Source organism: Cyprinodon tularosa, unplaced genomic scaffold (assembly GCF_016077235.1).
Source record: "Cyprinodon tularosa strain WSP-4 unplaced genomic scaffold, ASM1607723v1 ctg24, whole genome shotgun sequence".
In the NCBI taxonomy this organism is placed as follows: domain Eukaryota; kingdom Metazoa; phylum Chordata; class Actinopteri; order Cyprinodontiformes; family Cyprinodontidae; genus Cyprinodon; species Cyprinodon tularosa.
Window position 1 is genome coordinate 22,701 of NW_024038896.1, and position 21,481 is coordinate 44,181.

Consider the following 21,481-nt stretch of genomic DNA (forward strand, 5'->3'; position numbering starts at 1 on the left):
TTTTAAAGACTCTGGATGAATTTTACCTTCACAAAGACCCATTTCAGTTGTATTCATTTAGCTGAATCAACAAAAAGCAAAATCTAAAATTTAATGTTAGAAAATTGTGTTCGTAGCACCAACTTATTGATTCACGAGGAGCTGCCAGACGATAACCCAGAACCTTCTTCTTGGATGTTTTTTTTTTTTTTTATTTGTCTAAGGTCAAATAACATTCAGTCATGTGCAAACTTTTTAAATATTAAGAATTCTAATCAAGCATTTAAATATTATTGGTTTAACCTCACATTTACCATTAAAAGGTTAATATAAGTCAACCCCGCTGGTGAGTTAAGTTTATATAATGGTAACAGGTTCATTTAAAAGCCAATCTATTGATCTTTTAAAGTTTTGACCAATACACACCTACCATTAAATGATTCAGGTTAGTTTAAAAAGAGAAACCTAACCAACTGGAGTGTTCATTGAAGTCTCTTTATTGATAAAATAAAGGAAAAAGAGCTGTTTTTTAAAAACCCATTAAAGATTTGTTGTAAGAAACATGTATTTTATGAACCAGATGGCTGATTGGTCACTAATATTCAGGTAAAAGATGTAAAATGTCCTTTTTTCTTTTGGAAACCAGCCACACGCTCTCCTCTGTGAGTCTTCCAGCTGTTCCAGAAGCTGTTGTCTGGGATTCCTGTCACATTCGGGAATGAACGGCTCTTTGTTTCCTGCCGCTTCCTGATGGGTCACAGTTTGCTGCACATCTTTGACAAGCATCTCTGTTTCAGATCTGTGGAGGGAGAAATAAAAAGGAAGGAGGGTTAGAGCTGGGTATCCAACACCAGAGGAGGAACCTCTGTCCGCTTAGAGCTTCATGTGGGAAAAAGAACCAATATGAGAACAAGAAAATTAGCTTTAATGATCCTCCTTAGAGCAAACATGTAAACATTCAACAACCTCACCTTGCAAAGGTTCCCTTCTGCGATCTAAATTTCTTCAGATAAATTTAGCAGAAACTGATGTTTAGAACCTTAAACTGGAGACATACGGTTCTCAACATGTTAATGTTTAATGAGGCTGCAGGTTGCCATAGTAACGCTATCGATTTGTGAGTGTTCGTTATCTAATGAACAAACTCCTAAGAGGTTATACAGTTTGAATAGAAGTTCTGCTTTGTAAAAGTACTTTATTTATTAACACCTTCCATGGATGAATGCACAGAGTGCTTTGTGGTAAAAAATATATCGGAGCATCAAAAGGATCAGATAATGTAGAGCCATCTTAGTGTTTTCGACAGAAACCTGTTAAGGGTTAGGTTAGGGTTTAGATATATTCTATAAACCAACTATAAAAATTAAATACTAAACAACAACAGTTATGAAAAAACATCAATTACAGCTTTAAAGAGATTTGGTATTGTTTCTCTATTTTAATTCAGTCACAAACTGAAAAAAATTTTAAAGCCCGATGTGAAGAAATTGTTTGACCTTAAGCTCTGTTAAAACACTAAAGATAAATACTCTGATGTTTTTCTTTCCTCTCATTTGTACTCATAACATGGATGCATAAGCAAAATCCAGAAACACATGGAGATGGGTGATTGGATGTCCTCTGGACTCAGTGCAGGAGGTGTGAAACAAAATGACCCTAAACTAAAATAACATCTCTGTTGGATAATATCTACCACCTCATGCATGAAGTTGATGCTGAACTGGAGAGCTCCTTCAGTGACAGATGGCTGCACCCTGAATGCACCAGGAAGCGTTATCACAGATCCTTCCTCCCAGCAGCTGTAAGACTTTATAACATCACTGTTCCAAACAACCTCAATAAGTTGTTACATTAGAGCTGATTTTTGCAGTTTCTTCTTCAATAACATACTGCTGTCAGTTTTGCACATCTGTAATGTTGCTGATATTTTTTCACATATCTAATACTGTTAAAATGTCCACAGCTGTATATTGATTATTTATTCTTTCCAAATGCACAGTATTTATATTGTTAAAAAAACACTACAGTATTTTATTTGTTTATCTTTTTAACTCTGTCACTTAATCTGTGATTTTTATACACTTTTTAAGGTCCACATTTGTGTGACCACTTTTGCAATAATCTGCTGCTGTAACACCACAATTTCCCAATTTAGGGACGATAAAGGGATTTTCTATTCTATTCTGTTCTAAAACGCGTCTAGATGGCCCCTCAAAGAGCCATGGTGGATAAAGAGTTGGCAGTGTATCCAGCCAAAGTACCATCTGATGTGTTTCTGTCAAGAAATGAATATAAAAAAGATACAAAATCCTACAAAAATAAAAAAATTTTCCCCAAATTTTGTCAATTTTGGGGTTGAAATTCGACTTTTTACCTCAGACTAAAGCTGATGATCTGTAGGTCTGTCTTAAAGTGGAGATGAAGGAACAAACACACACCACCCACCTTTCAGTCTAAACAAATGAACTACTACACAATTGTTTGCTCTAATTTTAATGTAAAACTAATTATTAACCTCTCAAAACCCAGCATTTTTAAAGCATTTGCAAATAATTCAGAATGCACGAAAATTACACTGGTTAAATGTTTACCAATATGGACATGTTAGACATTGTTGGAAAGCTTAGATTCTCCACAATTCAACCACCTAGATCATTTTATGGACACAGCGAGCACCAAAGCACAATTAACACAGCTATAGCAGTATGTCAAAATGTCCCATGACAAGAAGCCACAACAAGCAAGCATGTCTTTATAACTGCTGTTCAAAAAATACCTATTATTTTCGAGAATAAAAAAAAACAACTTTGAGTCATGCATTGAACTGATGCAGCTTGGGCTTGATGTAGCTTGGGTGTTTTACTCACCCAATTTTCATGTATATATTCAGAAACAAGAAGGTGTTAGCTTTCAAATAATGTATCAGACATGTAATCTAGGCTTACAGTTCCTCAGTTATTTCCTTTTCCATTTGGGTATGCAAAATAGGTGAGGATTTCCCAAAATGAGGTGGATGTTAAGAGGTTAAACTACAAACCTAAAATGTATCTGACCATCGCTGCCAAAAAGAGATGCTACCAAATAAAACCTCAGTGGATCCTATACGTATGTAGACAGTATAGCTTGTTTTTCTTCTGCTTACTTACCAGCGGTTAGGTAAATGCTGCTCATATTTCTTTTTGATACAGTTTATAGTTAAAAACAGAGGGATGTTTGCTTAGTCAGAGGGTGAATAGAGTAGTAGGAGGAGGTAGAGCGAACAGCAGGATCTGGTGGGGGAGAATTCCATCCAGACAGATGTTTCTCCTTGTCTTGCCTTTGGCCTATTATGGCAACACCTAATACCTCATCCAAAATAGTCAGCTATTTTCTATATTTCTGCTGCTATATGTTCAGCCTGCTGCTGGTCTGCTTCTGTTTGGCTGCGACACCATCCTGAAGAGAAATATCAGCTGTGCTGCTGTCACCAACACCTTTGTTTATAGATTGTTGGAGCTCGACCTGTTTTTCAGTGTAGTCCTGTTTCTCTGACTGTGATTGGCTGGATGTGCTCTCTTCATCCTCTGACATGGGAGCTGGCTCGGAGCTCATCTGCCTGGCTGTGTCTTTTCTGGACCAGGCCATATGTGGAGCTGATTGACCGTTACCTTTTGTATCTCTGCTTCTTTCTCTATGCCAGCGTCTGTCTCCTTGGACTCAGTAGGCTTTTGCAGATGGCCGCTCACACTAAGCCTGGTTCTGCTGGAGGTTTCTTCCTGTTAAAAGGGAGTTTTCCATTCCACTGTCACTACATGCATGCTTAGCATGAGGGATTGCTGAAGAGTCAACCAAAAAAAACAAGCGACCGACTGTATTGTTTTAAAATGCCTTGAGATTAAATGTGTTGTGAATTAGCGCTATATAGGAATGAACATCGTAATGACGTTTGAACACAAACACCTGCTGATGTAATGAGGTGGGACTCAACAACACCCCTCAGTAAGTGAAGGTGGAGGATGCTTGACAGCTTCTTTACTGATCAACCAGTATTCCTCTGTCATGAACAGTTTTTCTTTGTGTCCTCTGCTGAGACTGATCCAGTATTTTCACACCTCTACAATTCACTTACTTCTGGAGAAGGAAACTCTCTTCACTCTTCGACACACCTCAAACGTGTGTTCTTCGTACCAGAGGAAGCTGTCATCACAGTATCTGTAGGAAGACATGGAAAACCCAGAAAATCCTGCATGAAAAATCAGGCTTTTCCTACCAGAGTATAGACATGGAAAGAGGAAGTCACTGACATAATATTTTATCTGGGACACAATTAATGACTAAAGGAGACCTAAAGTCAGATTATTTGCTCCCAACATGTCCAAACTTGGAAAAAGGACAGGGAACATAAAGAATACGCATTGCCTTCCATTATATGTCTGTCCATAACTCGTCTGCCATTTATTTCAGTGTTAGTCATTGAGGTAAGAGGTTCAGGAGGGACACTCAGACATCCAGCTCCTCATAACGTCTAGATCAATTAACAGTCAAGCGAATTCTGGTTCCAACTTAGAGTCTCCTACCAGTGGAACAAAAACCCCCAAAGCAAGTGGTCAACTAGCATCCCGCTAAGATACACCAACCAATCAGTGATCTGTAAACTTATAAGTTAAAGGTCAACCTCATCAACTCTTTGTGGTGAAGTTCTAAACCAAGGAGATGCTAATTTTACCTGCCTATGTTTGGAGTCCCTTTCTTTGAGTCATGATCAATGTTAAGAGTTGGAGTTTCTTCACCACGACAAGGAAAGCATTGTAGCCTGTCTGGCTTAGGGTTGAGGACGATGGCTTATGGTGTAAAAGGGCAGGATAGACCAACTTACTCTTGTAGTTTATTACAATTAGAGAAAATAACTTGGATTTGATAAGAAGTCTGAAGAGATTATTTCAGCTGATCTCTAAGAAGAGATCAGCCAAGGATTACTGATAATGAGCTGAATCTGTTGTAAAGCATCGCTTCTATAAAGATTAATGTGTTCACATAAAGTAGCTGTTAAATATATAGACTAAGCTAAAAGTTTATTTTCATAAATTGATGCCTTTTCAACTGAAATGGCGCTCAAGACTAAAGTTGCCTTCAACTTATTGCCCAGAGACAAACATGTCCTTCTAAATGTGCTTTAGTTTTCTTTGTACTACAGATTTTGCTTTCCTTGTTTGAGGTCATGGTTCCCATCATTCAACCAGGTCAAATGAATATATAATATCTATAAAACCTGATTTTCATTGAAAAGCCATTCCCATAAAAATTACTCTTATTATACAAATGTGGAATAACAAATGTAATTATTTTTGTCCCTCATTGAATATCTAGTTGTGGAAAGAGACAGGGCCTATCTCCAGGTTTCTTGGTATTTCCTTTGAGGTTTGACAGCCAGTTGGTGGATTACTCCCTCGTATCTAACCAAAGTGTACAACAACCTGCCATTATAGATTACATTGTGGTCTAAACCAGCAGCCTGCAGGGGTGTGATCAGAAAATTGTAGAAAAACCTTTTTGTCCGTGTCTTCTGGCTGAATGGTCTGCAGAGGCACTGGGAGAAGAACTTGCAGAGCTCGAGAACGCAGGGCTGCAGCTTGAGTTCACCCACCGTCATCGTTTTGCTGCTGGGCTCCAGCCTCCTCCAGGGACAGCCTCTCAGGAGACAGAGTGGGAGGTCACTTCAGTCAGAGATGGGTCTATTCAACACATTCAAATCAGCATTGAAACGCTCAAAACGCCCGAGGACCGAATCTGCTCTGCTCCCTCTAAACTACTTTAACATTTGCCGCTTAATTGCAGATTAGAAACTAACAAGTTAAAAATCATAGCAATCTTCATTATAATCATGTTTCACCTGATTTTTGTTCAAGAGGTCTTAATTCACATGGAATCAGTGATTTACACCAAACTTAGTGTGAAATTAAAAAGGGTAACATGAACTCATAAGAAAAACACCCAGAAACGTTTCTAGTCAATCTGATGTGAAATCCAGAGCAGTGGTTCAATGAGGATGAGCAGAGGAGTAAAGGCCACTGGAGGGCAGCATAGGGTAACTGTGGAACTATCCATCCATCCATTATCTTACACGCTTGTCCCAATTGGGGTCGCAGGGATGCTGGTGCCTATCTCCAGCAGTCAATGGGCGAGAGGCGGGGTACACCCTGGACAGGTCGCCAGTAACTGTGGAACTAGTTCTAATTAAATAAAAAGAAAAATCTAAAATAAAAATTAAAAATTAAAAAAAGATTATGATAGGGGTCGGTACGGTTGTGTCGTTCAATTACCAGAGAGAGTTTGATCGTAGATTTCTGTTGCAAGGAAACCAAGAAAGCTATTTTCTAAAAATCCAACACTGTTAAGGAGGGTCATAATATCAGATCTGAGGAACTCAATTAAATACACAGAAGTTATCCTTAAATGAAGGTAAACTGGAGATATTATACTTTGACTAGGCCCTTTTAGAACCTTACTCCCATCAACACATGTCTACATAACCACAATATTGCTTAAGCTAAAGGTCACAAAGCTTTCACTCGACAACCACTTTGCCTCATGCCAACTTTAAATGTGACATCATCACCTCTTCCAGTTCTAATAATGCTGCCTGTTGTATTCATGCACTTTACTAGCCTTTTTCGCTCACCGTCGGACCCTCTGGGAACTACATGAAGTGTTAACAGACGGCTGTTCTAGACAGGTCTTTAAATCATAAAAAAAAAATATATATATATATATATATATATATATATTATGATTTAAAGACCTGTCTAGAGGCGAGAGGCGGGGCTCTCCCACTTATTCCGTCAGGGTATAGGCCAGTGTCTATATACAGCAGACATTTTGTGAGAAGTTGGGTAAACCCAGGACTGGTCGCCAATCTGTTGCAGAGCAACAATGAGACACACAGCAACACACTCGATGAATGCTGGGGACACACTGCACAGTGGCCCTAGTCTCAACAGAGCTTGGAAAACTGTTCATTCACACCAACAGAATGGTTTTAGCTTCATCGAGGAAAGACTAAGGGTTCCCCACTGAATAACTGGACCTGCTGAACGAAGGTTGCAGTATTTACCAGACCAACTAAAGCCAACAGAGCATATCAAACGGGAAATTGTTGAGAGGACAACAGTTCAAAGCAGGGGTCTTCCACCTGCTTCAGTCTGAGGCCCCCTTGATTAATGAACAAGCTGTGCAATGACCCCCGTCCATGTCATTACCGACGTTCTCTCTGGTGTTTTTCTGTTAGGGTTTTATCATCATAGCTGTAATGAGCTGGCTTTTGCTTGTATTACACCCAACACTGATTAGACTTTCTGTTCACAAGCGGCTGTCCTGTACCAGTTTCTCTTTCCCGTTGACTGTAGGCAGCACAGGTTTACAGTTGGGTCAAGGTCAGTTCCAATTTACCCAACTGGGTCCCAATTGACCTATGAAAATGTTTGACATATACTGAGGTCGGACTGAACTTAATCGGGGTAAAAAGTGTGCTCAGTTTTAAATTATTTAAAGACCTGTCTGCGTTACTATTAGAATATTTCTAAAATATAAGTATAATGCCATCCCTGTTACAAGCTGCTTATTGAGCATCTACCTATTATGTTAACCTTTTGACAAAGTTGACATTTAATCTATATGTGAATATAAAGCTCCAACAGAATATATGCTAAAAACTAGAGGGATCTTTTATCGGCTTTAAATCTTATCCAAAAAATCAATCACAAAAGACTCTGCAGCCATTTCAGCTTTTTTGTTTTTCCAGATCTGCTGTGTTAGAGCTGACAGAGATCAGCTCAGTTCATGGTAACCAGCTGTGGCCTCCTATCGCCGCCTTGTTTGTGTGCCGACATCAACACAGAAGGTGCAGACACATGGAGCTTGGTGCCAAACGTTCATTTTACTGCAAACTAATGACTCAGTGACAAACTGCACAGGGTGCTGCAGCCCTTGGTTTGTTGCTAGGCAAAACCCATAGGGTTGTGGGGGTGGCAGAGGCTGGGTGGTTGTTTTTACAGCAGGATGTTACTGCCATCTAGTGGTGCTGATGGGAAATGTGGGCAGAGGGAAGTCTTTGAGCTAGATTTACCCTGAATTTCCCTATATAAACCATTATATTCAAGTCTCGTTTTAAATACATAAATAAAAGTATTGAAGATAAATGTAGCGTGAAGTTTATAAAAATTCTTCACCTGATAGATCGAAAATTTGAGTTAAATAATCCAGTCGCTGTAAGAAGAAATGTCCACCATGTTCCTATAATCCAGGAGCAGGACAGATATAGGATGGGTGTGAATAATTTGCTGATATTTATGAATTAATCCTTTTTAACAGTTAATGCTGTTCTGCTTTATGAAGGAGGGCTGCGCCTTCTGTTGCCATGGCTACCATCTCCCGCTCCACTTCCTCCATCTCCAACACTCAAACGTACAGACACACACACCCCAACCTGCTGCCTTCAGGCTCAAATTGAATCAGCCGCCGTCGGTGGGCCCAGAGATGACGGTGAACGGATCTGATGATGTGATTACAGCTGCTTTCCTGAGAACGGGTCAGCTGTCAGAGCCAAACAGGGCAGAGCGGCACCATCAAGCCACTTAGCTGGAGTACACCTCTGTGGATGATCCCTACAAATTATACTTTATTTTATCATATGTATGTTTTTTTTAACAAGATTAAAAAAAGGGAAGGGACATTTTCATTTCTGCTTAATGGTTTTAGTGTCAGAGGTTAGAGGGAGCTGCTGTCATTGAAGGCCCTTAGAGATTGAGCAGTGTACCTCTAAAGAACAACAAAGAAGTCATGATTCCTGAATTTTCAGGAGAAGAGATGCTTATGAGAGGAAAGGTTGCCTGTTGCATTGGTGGTAAAGTTGAGGAAATGTGTGTGTATGAATACTTTAGAGGACATTTTAAAGAGTTTCACAACTACTGAAATCCAAAGTGAGAATTAAATTATATTGGACACCAATATTAAACATTTGAGCAAACAGTCATTGTAAAAAACTAAGGATAACACAGAAAATGTTGGAACCACATGCAAAGTAACATCCTGCAGACTGCATATGGAAAATGTCAACCATGATTTCTGTAGCTAATATGAGGGGTAACATGTTGAACAGTTATGTGCTTTTTTGTCAGAATGTCAGAAACATTGGTTTATTTATTGGCTGGGACCTGCCCAGTTGGGAGGTGGGGTGGGTTGGGTAAGTAGGGTGCAGTCAACCCACCTTGTGGCTCATTTGTTGAATGGCATTCTGGGGATCTCCTCCTGGGTGTATTCCTCCCAGAGGGGTTGGCCCTCTGACACGGGAGGTTAGTGTGCCGTATGAATGAGGACCATAAGAAAATGTTTAGTGTCTGTCTCTTGGCCTCCTTGCCCTGCAGGATTCCTGCTTGGGATGTAGTGCCCCCGGATCTCAGACCCCGGGGCTCTCATCCGGATCCACCTTCAGCATGGCTTGCCACCTGCGAAGCACATAGGCTTGCTGTTGCAGCCCGGTGGAACCCCGGTACAATTGCCTCCGGTTTGAGGCCCCTAAAGGACTGGGCCCTTTTGGGGCTTGGCCCCTCATGGGTCGGGTTCCGGGTGCTCTTGTCTGCTCTTCTCTGGTGGGTGCAGCCATCTTTATGTCTGACCGCCATGTGTCCCCATTATTGGGGATACCTTTGGATAATGAGGCTTGCATCGCCTCTTTTTCTGTCCCGGGCCCTGTAGAGCTATTCTGGGGCCGCCCACACCAGCTATAAGGCGTACTCTCCTCCTTAAGAAGCTTTGTGAATCCTTTATACACAAGCATGCTTATGCATTTGGTTCCAGGTGTTTATGGGTACACACTAATACTAAATACCTAGCTGCAGCTACAGAGAAATACCGTTCTGTTTAATATTGTGTATTGTATTGTGTAGGTTCTGACTCTGACACACATGGATACTCACTGCTCTTGAAGCTTTTTTTCTTTGTTTTATTTTGGTTGTTGTGACGGAGGAGCCGTCATCAGCTGGGACTTAGGAATAAGTCAGTGTCAGCATGCGCACAAACATACACACACACACACGCATACATACACGTACGCAATCACTTACTTTTGTTGCAGGTTGGGCTGGCGCCGTTCATCGTGGGTGCACACGCGATGGTCCGGTTTTCATTTAACATTTATTCTAACCTGCTTATTTTCAGCCAAGTATATTTTCTGCATCTATTTTCAAACAGGTTTATTTCCGGATTGTAGCTCGCCGGGAGGGAGTCACGTGATGACGTAGTGATGTCATCAGAACGTACAGAGTGTGTTGTATTAAATTGAGTATTGTATTTTTGATTACAAGTTTATTTTTATTTTTTCTCTCTCTTTAGCATGGTGTTATTATTATTGTCATCATTATCAAAATCATTATTTTTGTTTACTTAGTGAATTAGAAGTAATTGTTTAGTTTTTATTTTATTTTTATTTTTATTTTTTTCTGTGGGTGGAGCCTATAGCTTTGAAAGCAGGCCTCTTTTCCACAGGGAGTCAGTCTGTGGCTGGACTCCTGAGATGTCACACTGAAGGTGATGGATTCTGATTTTTTGAAGGTACTGCTCTTTTTCTGATTTTAACCTGCCTTGGATGTCCATGTAAATATTTTTGCACCAACCGTCTTTGTTCACCAGAAGAAAAGATCACTGAATAAAAAACAATCACTAAACTTATCTCCGGCATTGGCCAGTCATTTATGTGTTTGACCAAGTCATAATAGAACCCCGTCACATATGGTGTCAGGAGTGGGATTATGGCGAGCCGGAGAAGAGGATCTCGTCCATTGAAGCAACGATCTGGTCTTCGATCACAATCAAAGATGGAAGAAGAGGTGGCTGACAGAGCATGGGAGAGTATGCCAACGACGGATGTGTCAGATGAGGATGGTGGACCAAAGCCTGACCCCACTGGACCAAGTGCATCTGGCCGTGAGTTTCTCACTTTGATGAAGGACTTTATGGCAGGTCAGCAAAAGCGAGAGAAAGGACTGCTAAAGGAACTGCGAAATCTTAGGATGTCCCTGCAGCAACCACAACAAGTACCACGTCTTCACATTCAGTCAGGAGGTGGCGCAGAACAAAATGATGACAACGACGATGATAATGGTGGTGATGATGATGATGATGACGACGGCAGTTATCACAGCCATAAACCTCAGTCAGTAAGTTACACCACTGATCCAAAGATTCCTCCTTATCAGTTAGGAGAAGACCTTGAAAACTATCTGCTGCGGTTTGAGCGCATTGCCAAGACCTGGAGGTGGCCACAGAGTGAATGGGCCTGCCGTCTCATTCCACTCCTTTCTGGGAAGGCGCTGGAGGCCTATGCGGCCATGGATGAGGAACGTGCTCACTGCTACAAAGACTTGAAGGCTGCTTTGTTAGCAAAGTTTGACATCTCACCTGAGACGTACAGACTGAAGTTCAGAGCAGCAAGTGTACCTGCTGGTGAAACTCCTACTGAAACCTATCACCGCCTTAGAGGCCTCTACGGACGGTGGATTCGTCCGGACCAGCATTCAAAGGAGGACGTCGGGGAGCTCATCATCCAGGAACAACTGTTAAGTGTTCTGCCCTCTGATGTACGGACCTGGGTGAAGGAACATGAACCGAAGGATGGTCTGACTGCTGCAAAGTTGGCTCTACAGTACATGAATGCACGACAAGGAGGAGCCACACGTTTCTCCAAACCTGTACTGCGACCGGTTCAACAGACTGGACATCAACGGTATGCCAGAGACCAAGGCCAGGAGGTCAGAGGTACCAGCGGTTCTCTCAATCCACCATCTCATGGTAAGACATTGATTTGCTATTACTGTCAGCAGCTGGGCCACAAGGCTTCGGTGTGCCCGTTAAAGAAGACTAAGTTTACTGGCTCCTGTTATGCTCCCAGAGTGGAAAAACCGGCTGGAGTCAAAAACTTTGAAACTAGAACTCATAAAACTGTGACTGTGAATGGACAGCAGGTGACTGCATTAATTGACAGTGGTAGTTCTACATCACTGGTTAAAAAAAGTTTTGTACCTGTTGGTTGTGTGAATTATGAAAAGAAAACTCAGATTTTGTGTGTGCATGGAGATTGTCATGTTTATCCAAAAGCCGAAGTGACTGTCATTATTGATGATCAACCTTATTTGCTAACTGTTGGTGTGGTGGAAAATCTACCTTTTGACATTATTTTAGGTACTGATTTACCTGTGCTGTTTCATCTTTTGGAAGAGATACAAACTGGCGTGGGCGGAGTTGGCAATGTTTCCTGTCCTGTGGTTACTCGCTCTCAGGCCAAAGAACAAGTTGAATCCTTACCTGACTTTGATGAGAGCTTGTTTGAGGTTTCAAAGAACACTAGAAAATCCAGAAAGCAAAAAAAATTTGAGAAAAAGTTAATGCTGAGTGGAAATGTGTCAACAGATTTATTAGTGGATGACATTTGGAAAATACCTGAAAATATTGCTACTTTACAGAAACAGGATGTGTCTTTACAACCTTTGTTTGAACGAGTGGGAGAAAAAACTGATGCTAAGTGGAGGGGAAAAGAAACTTTTGTGTTAAAAGATGGTGTGTTATATGCTTGTAATGAAAAGCAACGGTTGGTAGTTCCAACTAGCTGTAGAGCACTTGTCATGCATTTGGCGCACACCATTCCATGGGCAGGGCACTTGGGGCGTCACAAAACATTTATGCGAGTCAGCTCACGATTTTTTTGGCCATCAATGTACAATGACATTAATGCATTATGTGCTTCTTGTCCTATATGTCAGAAGACTCGTCCTGCTCGTAAATCAGATCGGGCGCTCCTCCAGCCACTACCTGTCATCTCCACTCCTTTCCGTAAGGTTGCAATGGACATTGTTGGACCCCTAGTGAAGAGTGGGCGTGGCCATCAGTACATCCTGGTAGTATGTGATTATGCCACCAGATTTCCAGAGGCTTTTCCACTGCATACTGTTACTGCTCCTGTGGTGGTTCGAGCTCTGGTCCAGCTATTTTCAAGAGTTGGAATCCCAGATCAGATTTTGACAGACCAGGGAACTAACTTCACTTCTAATCTGCTAAAACTCTTTCACAAACAGCTTGGGATCTCTGCCATCAGGACAACTCCTTACCATCCACAAACTGATGGACTGGTCGAAAGGTTCAACCAGACGCTGAAGAGGATGCTGCAGAAGTTTGTGAATGACACTGGCAGAGATTGGGACCGCTGGTTACCGTTCCTTCTCTTCGCCTATCGTGAGGTGCCGCAAGCATCAACTGGATTCTCCCCATTTGAACTCCTGTATGGGTGGGATGTTCAAGGACCGTTAGACCTGCTGAAGAAAAGCTGGGATGTATCAGAGACCCCATCCAGTGCCAAAGGTGTAGTCCAGTACGTGCTGCAGATGAGAAGTCGGCTTGCTGACTACCAGGAAGAGGCTGAGAAGAGCCTGCTTCGAGCTCAGCAGAAGCAAAAGCTGTGGTATGACCAGCAGGCCCGACAAAGAGTGTTAAGTCCTAGACAGAAGGTGTTGCTTCTCCTGCCTTCATCCACCAGCAAGCTTTTGGCAAAGTGGCAAGGACCCTATACCATCAGCCGACAGCTGGGACCTACTACCTATGAAGTCTACCACCCTGACAAAAAGAAAGCTACACAGGCTTATCATGTGAACTTGCTAAAGGAGTGGAAAGAACCATCACATCCAGCTCCAGAAACATCATGCCTGCTGAGGCCAATGGAGGAGGAAGAAGAGGTTCCTGGCATTGAAGTCATGAATGAACAGTCAACCCCTGATCTCAGACACTTAACCCCACACCAAGCCTCACAACTTCAGCAGATCTTCCAGAAACTGTCTCCTCTGTTTTCTCCTAATCCAGGTCGGACCACTTTGATTGAGCATGCAATTCGACTAAAAGAGAAGCAGCCAATTCGTCAGCGGCCATATAGAGTTCCACAGCAGTTGGTGGGACAGCTGCAAGATGAAGTCAAGACCATGCTAAAATCAGGTATCATTGAACCTTCAAACTCTGAGTGGTGCAGTCCAGTGGTCATTGTGTGCAAGAAAGATGGCTCACTAAGGATTTGTATTGATTTCAGAAAGCTTAATGCAGTGTCAGAGTTTGATGCCTATCCCATGCCCAGGGTAGATGAGCTGCTGGAAAGGATTGGACAAGCAAAGTTCATTACCACCCTTGACCTGTGTAAAGGGTATTGGCAGGTTCCATTGGAGCCTTCAAGCAGACAGTACACAGCATTCCGTACTCCTTCTGGTCTTTTTCAGTTTACGGTAATGCCGTTTGGCCTCCATGGTGCTCCAGCCACCTTCCAACGGCTAATGGACAAAGTGCTGCAAGGAAGTGAAGACTACAGTGCTGCTTACCTTGATGATGTAGTCATTTACAGCAATAGCTGGGAGGAGCATGTGTCACATCTAGCAAGACTGTTGGAAAAGATTGCAGGAGCAGGGTTGACACTTAACATATCAAAGTGTGTTTGGGCACAACAGGAAACCAGATACCTGGGTTACCAGCTGGGGAGAGGAGAGGTGCGACCACAGATGGACAAAGTTGAAGCAATCCAAAAGTGCCCCCGCCCTCGAACCAAGAAGGAAGTGCGATCATTCTTGGGGCTAGCTGGTTGGTATCGAAGGTTTGTGCCTCATTTTGCTACACTTGCTTCTCCACTCACCAGTTTGACAGCTAAAGACCAGAAGAATCCTGTTGTGTGGTCCAAGGAGTGTGAAGACTCCTTTAACGCTCTGAAAGCTCATCTATGTTCATCTGCTGTCCTCCGAAGTCCTGATTTCAGCAGGAAATTTCTGGTCCAAGTAGATGCATCCACAGTTGGTTTAGGAGCTGTTTTGGCTCAAGGAGATCCTGGAGAGGAGCAACCCATACTCTACCTGAGTCGCAAGCTGCTACCTCGGGAGGTGAGATACTCTGTGGTGGAAAAAGAAGGACTGGCCATTAAGTGGGCTCTGGAAAGTCTCAAGTATTATCTTCTGGGCAGAGAATTTGATTTGGAGACAGACCATCGTGCCCTAACCTGGATCAACACCATGAAGGATAGTAACCATCGTCTAACTAGGTGGTATTTGTCCTTGCAACCTTACAAATTTAACATCTGTCATAGAAGTGGCAGACTTAATAAAGTGGCAGACTTTCTTTCTAGGTTGCCGAGTTTCGCCAACCTTGGAGAGGAGACGGGTGGTGTGACGGAGGAGCCGTCATCAGCTGGGACTTAGGAATAAGTCAGTGTCAGCATGCGCACAAACATACACACACACACACGCATACATACACGTACGCAATCACTTACTTTTGTTGCAGGTTGGGCTGGCGCCGTTCATCGTGGGTGCACACGCGATGGTCCGGTTTTCATTTAACATTTATTCTAACCTGCTTATTTTCAGCCAAGTATATTTTCTGCATCTATTTTCAAACAGGTTTATTTCCGGATTGTAGCTCGCCGGGAGGGAGTCACGTGATGACGTAGTGATGTCATCAGAACGTACAGAGTGTGTTGTATTAAATTGAGTATTGTATTTTTGATTACAAGTTTATTTTTATTTTTTCTCTCTCTTTAGCATGGTGTTATTATTATTGTCATCATTATCAAAATCATTATTTTTGTTTACTTAGTGAATTAGAAGTAATTGTTTAGTTTTTATTTTATTTTTATTTTTTTTTTTTCTGTGGGTGGAGCCTATAGCTTTAAAAGCAGGCCTCTTTTCCACAGGGAGTCAGTCTGTGGCTGGACTCCTGAGATGTCACACTGAAGGTGATGGATTCTGACTTTTTGAAGGTACTGCTCTTTTTCTGATTTTAACCTGCCTTGGATGTCCATGTAAATATTTTTGCACCAACCGTCTTTGTTCACCAGAAGAAAAGATCACTGAATAAAAAACAATCACTAAACTTATCTCCGGCATTGGCCAGTCATTTATGTGTTTGACCAAGTCATAATAGAACCCCGTCACAGTTGTCTGTTGTGTTCTTTTTGCTGTTGTGCTCTTTTTTCTTTTTTCTCTTATCTCATACAGGTATGGAGGCAGACCTCTGGGAGAGACTATATCTTCTGCGTTGTTAATTCTCTCTTTTGTTTTATTTTCTCTTTTCATCCTCTCTCTCTCTCGTTAGTTCTTATATCCTCTTTCTTTCTCACCTCCATTTCCGTGTCCATTGTATACGATTTATTCCCCAAATAATGTTCAATAAAGTTCAATATACAAGTATCAAGCAGAACCTTATGGTAAAGGCCATACTGGTGTTTTTGTAAAAGAAAAGATGTTGGGCTATCATCTAGCTAACATGGATTCCAACGGCTATATTGGCTAAACAGGACAAAAAAAAAAAGACAAGGCTTTAATGACTTTAACCTTTAATGACTTTGGTAATTCAAGATAAAATCCCTTTTATTGGATTAGATAATCTTCTGAAGTCCTTCCACTGGCTCCCTGTAGCTAAGAGAATAGACTTTAAAATCATTCTATTATTCTATAAATTCCTGCCTACTCCGTAAACCCAGAACTAGAACCAAACATGGAGAAGCAGCATTTAGTTCCTATGCTCCACTTATCAGGAACAAACTTCCATAAGACTGTAAAAGAGCTGAAAGCCTGAGACCAACTGTTTTATTTGTTTTACTACCTGCTTTTATCATGTTTTTTGTATCTTTATTTGCTTTTACTCTGCTTTTATTTTTCTTCTATTTTATTGTCTAATTCATTTAAATCCAGTTGAATTGTCCATGTACTGAATTGTGCTATACAACTAAACTTGCCTTGCGTTGCTTACATCTGCAGCATTTCCTTGGTAAACATCTAATATTCCTTAATTATCCATACAGTTCTAATGATACACCACAAAAAAAAAATTGAAAACCAACTAAAAACCAGCGTTCTAAATCCGCCTGTGCTTATTAATCTGAAACACTAAAACTCTGTTTTACTCAGGGGAAAAAAAAATTTTGGAATTCATTTGAGAATGTCTAGCAACCTTGAATTAAATACTTCAAAATATTCCTACCTTTTCTTCACACCAGGAAATCTATTTTTTTCCATTCAATTTAACCTCTTCGGTGTAATGGGAGCTTACCTGGTCTCTCTGTCTCTCTGTACTGATTGGTTGCTGTTGCTCCGCTGGTTGTTGGCGCTGTAGGGTGTCCTGTTGGTCGGATGGTTGAAGGTCTCATGGAGGTTGTCTGTAGAGATCTTTCACTTGTAGACGTGTTTGTTTCAATCAGATTCATCAGTGCTGAAAGGACTGCTGTGGCTGCAGGAGGTGTAGATGTGAACTTTGACGTTACTGTAGCAGTGGTTGGTTGTTTGGTGGTTCTGGTTGATGATGCAGTTAAAGCTGATGTTATCACCACTGCCTGTGGAGCAGCTTGTGTCGTCCTGCTCAGTAGAGTGGTTAATATCTGGCTGCTCCGGGTGTTTGGCGTCTCTGGTCTCCAGACCGTTGACAGACTTTCTGTGATTTCTGTAGACATTGAGAATGTTGGGTGTTCAGGGGTAGTGACCGTGAGCTTTAATGTTGTTGAAGATGTTCTGCTCAGGTTTGGCAGAGCTGAGGAAAAAAAAAAAAAAGGATGCTAATGGTCACACTTTCTAAACCGAATAAGGCCTCACCGTGCAGAGAAATACCTAAAGACGTAAACAGCAAAGGAAGCAGAAATATTATCAATTCCCTAATTTATTTTTTTTTATGTCTAATTGACTTCTCATTTAGTCACAAGGTTGGTTGTCTTTGAAGGCTAAATGGAAAACTGTTAGCTTGAGTTTTACATTTTCTGTAATCAGTTGATCAGTTAATTAAAGGAATAGTACACCCAAAACATGATTAGCCTTCATTTTCTACTCACCCCCATGCTGAACAACACCCTGGAGTACTTTTTTGATATCTCAAATGCATCTGGAGATCTGGGAGGATTCTTGCTGTCTGCTGACATTCAAATAATGGAGGTCTATGGTGCCCGAGGCAGAAAGGTCCATAAAAGTCCACAAAAAACGTGTCAATATTCCTCCATACTGCTCGTCCAATGTATTCCAAGTGTCCTGAGTGGGTAGCATCCAGAATTTACTCGAAACGAAGTCATTTAGAATGTTTTTAGAGCATAAACAGTAGTGTATAGGATTTCCTAAAAGCGCGTTCAAGAGTCTACGGAAACCACGGCAGACCAAACCAGATGAAAGTGCGCATTCAGCGTCTGCTCTGCCGATAATGCAAGCGTAGAAGAAGAAATGTGCTGTTTACCTGTGCAAAGAAAGAAACAACGAAAGAAAAATGTCTGAGGACTTCAGTGTTGAGGAAGAGCATGAGTTCTTTGCCGAGCTGAATGCACACTTTCGTCTGGTTTGGTCTGCCGCGGTTTCCGTAGACTCGTGAACGCGCTTTTAGGAAATCCTATACACTACTGTTTATGCTCTAAAAACATTCTGAATGACTTGGTTTCGAGTAAATTATGGACGCTACCCACTCAGGACACTTGGAATAAATTGGACGAGCAGTATGGAGGAATATTGACACGTTTTTTGTGGACTTTTATGGACCTTTTCTGCCTCAGGCACCATAGACCTCCATTATTTGAATGTCAGCAGACAGCAAGAAGCCTCCCAGATCTCCAGATGCATTTGAGATATCAAAAAAGTACTCCAGAGTGTTGTTCAGCATGGGGGGGAGTAGAAAATGAAGGCTAATCGTGTTTTGGGTGTACTATTCCTTTAAGGCAGGAGATGTTGAGTTTCATACAGTATATTACATGTGGTACTTTTCTGGAACCAGAAGTTCTTCCAGGTACTTCCTTTGACTGAACTGGGTACTTTCCAATAACATTCTAGGAACCTTTTTGGTAAAACTTCCTTTAAAACTACTTCCTTAGTAATTGACTGGAGCGTACTACTCCTCTGGAACTTTAAAATTTATTTCAGGAACCGAACTGTTATATGTTTAGTTGCCTTGTTTAATTTACTCAGTATTTTTCTGGAAATTACATAGTAGTTTCTGCAACTTTCTTGCAACCTTCCTAGTTATTTTATCATTCCTTATGTGCTGTTAAGACCCTGTGTGTATTTTAACCAGTTAAGATAAAAAAAAAAAAGGTAAGTACAGTAAAAGTTTGACAGAAGTACTTTATAAGTGAATAAACACTAGATTCGGGACAGCCAGTTATTGGTAACCTTTCTGGGAACTTACCTAGTGGTATACAAAAACCTAATGGTCCCATTCAGGCTAAAATTGTGTTTAAGAGTTGATTCACAGGTCAACGATGTATTCTAATTTTAAATATTAGGATAGATTTATAAGTTTCATTGCCACGCAGCACAAAGAAAAACATACTAACATTAGCAGCGGGCCTAAAATTTCATTGGCTCAGGACAAACTGTGGTCAGGAAAGCTAGCCAGAATAACAGGGACATTCACAGACGTTTTGGCAGTTTTTTTTTTTTTTTTAGCTTCTTCTCAACGGCTGCCCTGGGGAAAACTCACCATTAGCAGTAGAGGAGACTCGGCTGCTCAGCATGGAGCTCATTCTAGACGGAGAGACATGACTCAGATTGGTGGGCAGTTGGTGCCATTCTGAGGGTTAAAATTAACATTTGGATAAGAGAACTGAATAACTAATGTGTCAGCGATGAGTGCAGCTTTTTAAAAGACACTTTAAAGGCACAGATGTACCAACCATCCGGAAGTCGAAGTGAGGAGAGGTTAGTCACTTCAAAAGAAACAAAACAGAAAAACTCATTAAGTTTCAGATGATAAACTTATAAGAGCTTTGCAGTAAAACTTTAGATGAAAAGATTGATGATGAAATGAAAAAAAAATGCGTTGAGTTTTACAAATGTTTTTGAAAAAAAAACACCAGTTTAGATTTTTAGCATCAGCAAAAATTATTAGCAGCATTAAAGCATAAGTCAAGCAGAAATAAACCAACTTCCCTGAAAAAACTATTGTTTTATAATGACATCAACTGAAGAATAACGGTGTTTAATAATCTTGGGTTTTATTCGTGCCAGCATTGAGAAAGTATTATTTAAATGTTTTTTTTTTGATAAAAGGCATCATGGGGAGGTTTCCTGGGAAGCATTAAAAAGGGGGATCAAAGCACCAGATTTTTTAAAAAGCATTAAAAGCACCTTAATATGTTTTTTTTATTACTTTCTTCTTTGTGACTCATTGTTTTTTGTTTAGAAGACTTTTAGTGGTTTGTGCAGGACTTATTTCTGCTCTACTAAGAAAGACAGTTTCCTTCATTATGACTCACAGTAAGAAGGAAGGCGCACCTAGAACTGCAGTGGCGTTGATGGATAAGGTTTTTTTTGCAATTTTTTGCTGAATTTTATTCACCTCTACTGTCCTCAACACATATTATTGTTAAAATTTTACTTACTTTATTACTAAACTACAGCTTTGTCTGTTGGGTTTGTAAACACCAATTCCTTATACTAACAAAAGAGCAAAACTTTAAAATGCATTAAAAACCTATTCAAACTTGTTACTGAGAGAAATATCAATTCCAAAAGATTATTTATAGAATTAATATTTCAATGAATGCAGATTAAAATCTAGTTTCATTAAAAATGGAAATAATTTGGTTAATATGCTTTGCAGCCAGCAGTTCTGGTTTACTTGATATTAAAAGAAATTGAAATTTTTTTTAATCTATAATTTTAATTTGTTAAACACTTCTTAAACTTGTTGACATTCAGACGGTGTAATCACAAAAGCCATCGGTGGTCTATTAGTTTAGTGATCTGATTCAACAAAAATAAGCTTTCTAACCAATGTAAATGAAAAACAACAAAATGCAGCAAAAACACTGTTCTGGAAAACAAAACAAAAATAAAAAATTGGCTTACACGAAGTTCTTACTTTGGAAAGTAAAATATTGTGTATTTTGTAAAACCAAGTTTACATCAGAGAAACTTTCTGAATCAGATTCATGACATCATAGTTTACAATTACAGCCTATATCAGTTATAAAAATTTCGATTGATATTTGGTTCTTTAACTTGTTATTCCATTTTCATTCAGCAACTTAATGTTTTCTTGCTAAGATCGCTGATAATATTTTTATGTGAAAATTCAATTCATTTCACAAATACTATATTAATCCCTAAAAGGAAAATAAATAAATTAAATAAACAAACAGCAGATGGCAGCGTTACCTAAGAGTAAGTCTACTAGATTTATTTTATGATGTCAAACTTAGTGCTGAGTTTTCTCTTGAAAATTGTTCTTGAAGCTTTAATAAACCTTTGTTTGGTCCTTCAACAATAGTCTGGTTGAACAGGGGAGTGATGGAGCCGACGTCCCACAGCCCAGACAGGTCTCTGCCTGGACAAAACACACATTTAATCAGAACAACTACTACATGATTAGTCACTTCCACAACATAAAAACGTACATTTTTTTCCCTTATCTTGAGGTAAAGATAATAAAACCCTCTCCACCACCACCCAACCCCATATTTTTAATGCAAGCAACATCTTCTGTTAAA

The 21,481-nt window shown here is 40.4% G+C and overlaps 1 protein-coding gene across 2 annotated transcripts in view; it reads right to left on the reverse strand.

Moving 5' to 3' along the window:
- Window positions 1-203: 203 nt before the first annotated feature.
- Window positions 204-21,481, reverse strand: part of LOC119785079 (HERV-H LTR-associating protein 1) — a 30,320-nt gene continuing 9,042 nt past the window's right edge. The window contains exons 9-15 of one of the 2 annotated variants that reach the window (XM_038287475.1): window positions 21,238-21,318; window positions 19,664-19,696; window positions 19,471-19,560; window positions 17,077-17,550; window positions 5,505-5,646; window positions 4,088-4,170; window positions 204-778 (exon numbers count right to left, since the gene is read on the reverse strand). In XM_038287475.1, the coding sequence (XP_038143403.1) occupies window positions 735-778; window positions 4,088-4,170; window positions 5,505-5,646; window positions 17,077-17,550; window positions 19,471-19,560; window positions 19,664-19,696; window positions 21,238-21,318 (947 nt within the window). In that variant the 3' untranslated portion in view covers window positions 204-734. Of the gene's footprint in view, window positions 779-4,087; window positions 4,171-5,504; window positions 5,649-17,076; window positions 17,551-19,470; window positions 19,561-19,663; window positions 19,697-21,237; window positions 21,319-21,481 lie in introns of those variants that run through there. The other variant, XR_005281006.1, reaches the window with a different exon arrangement.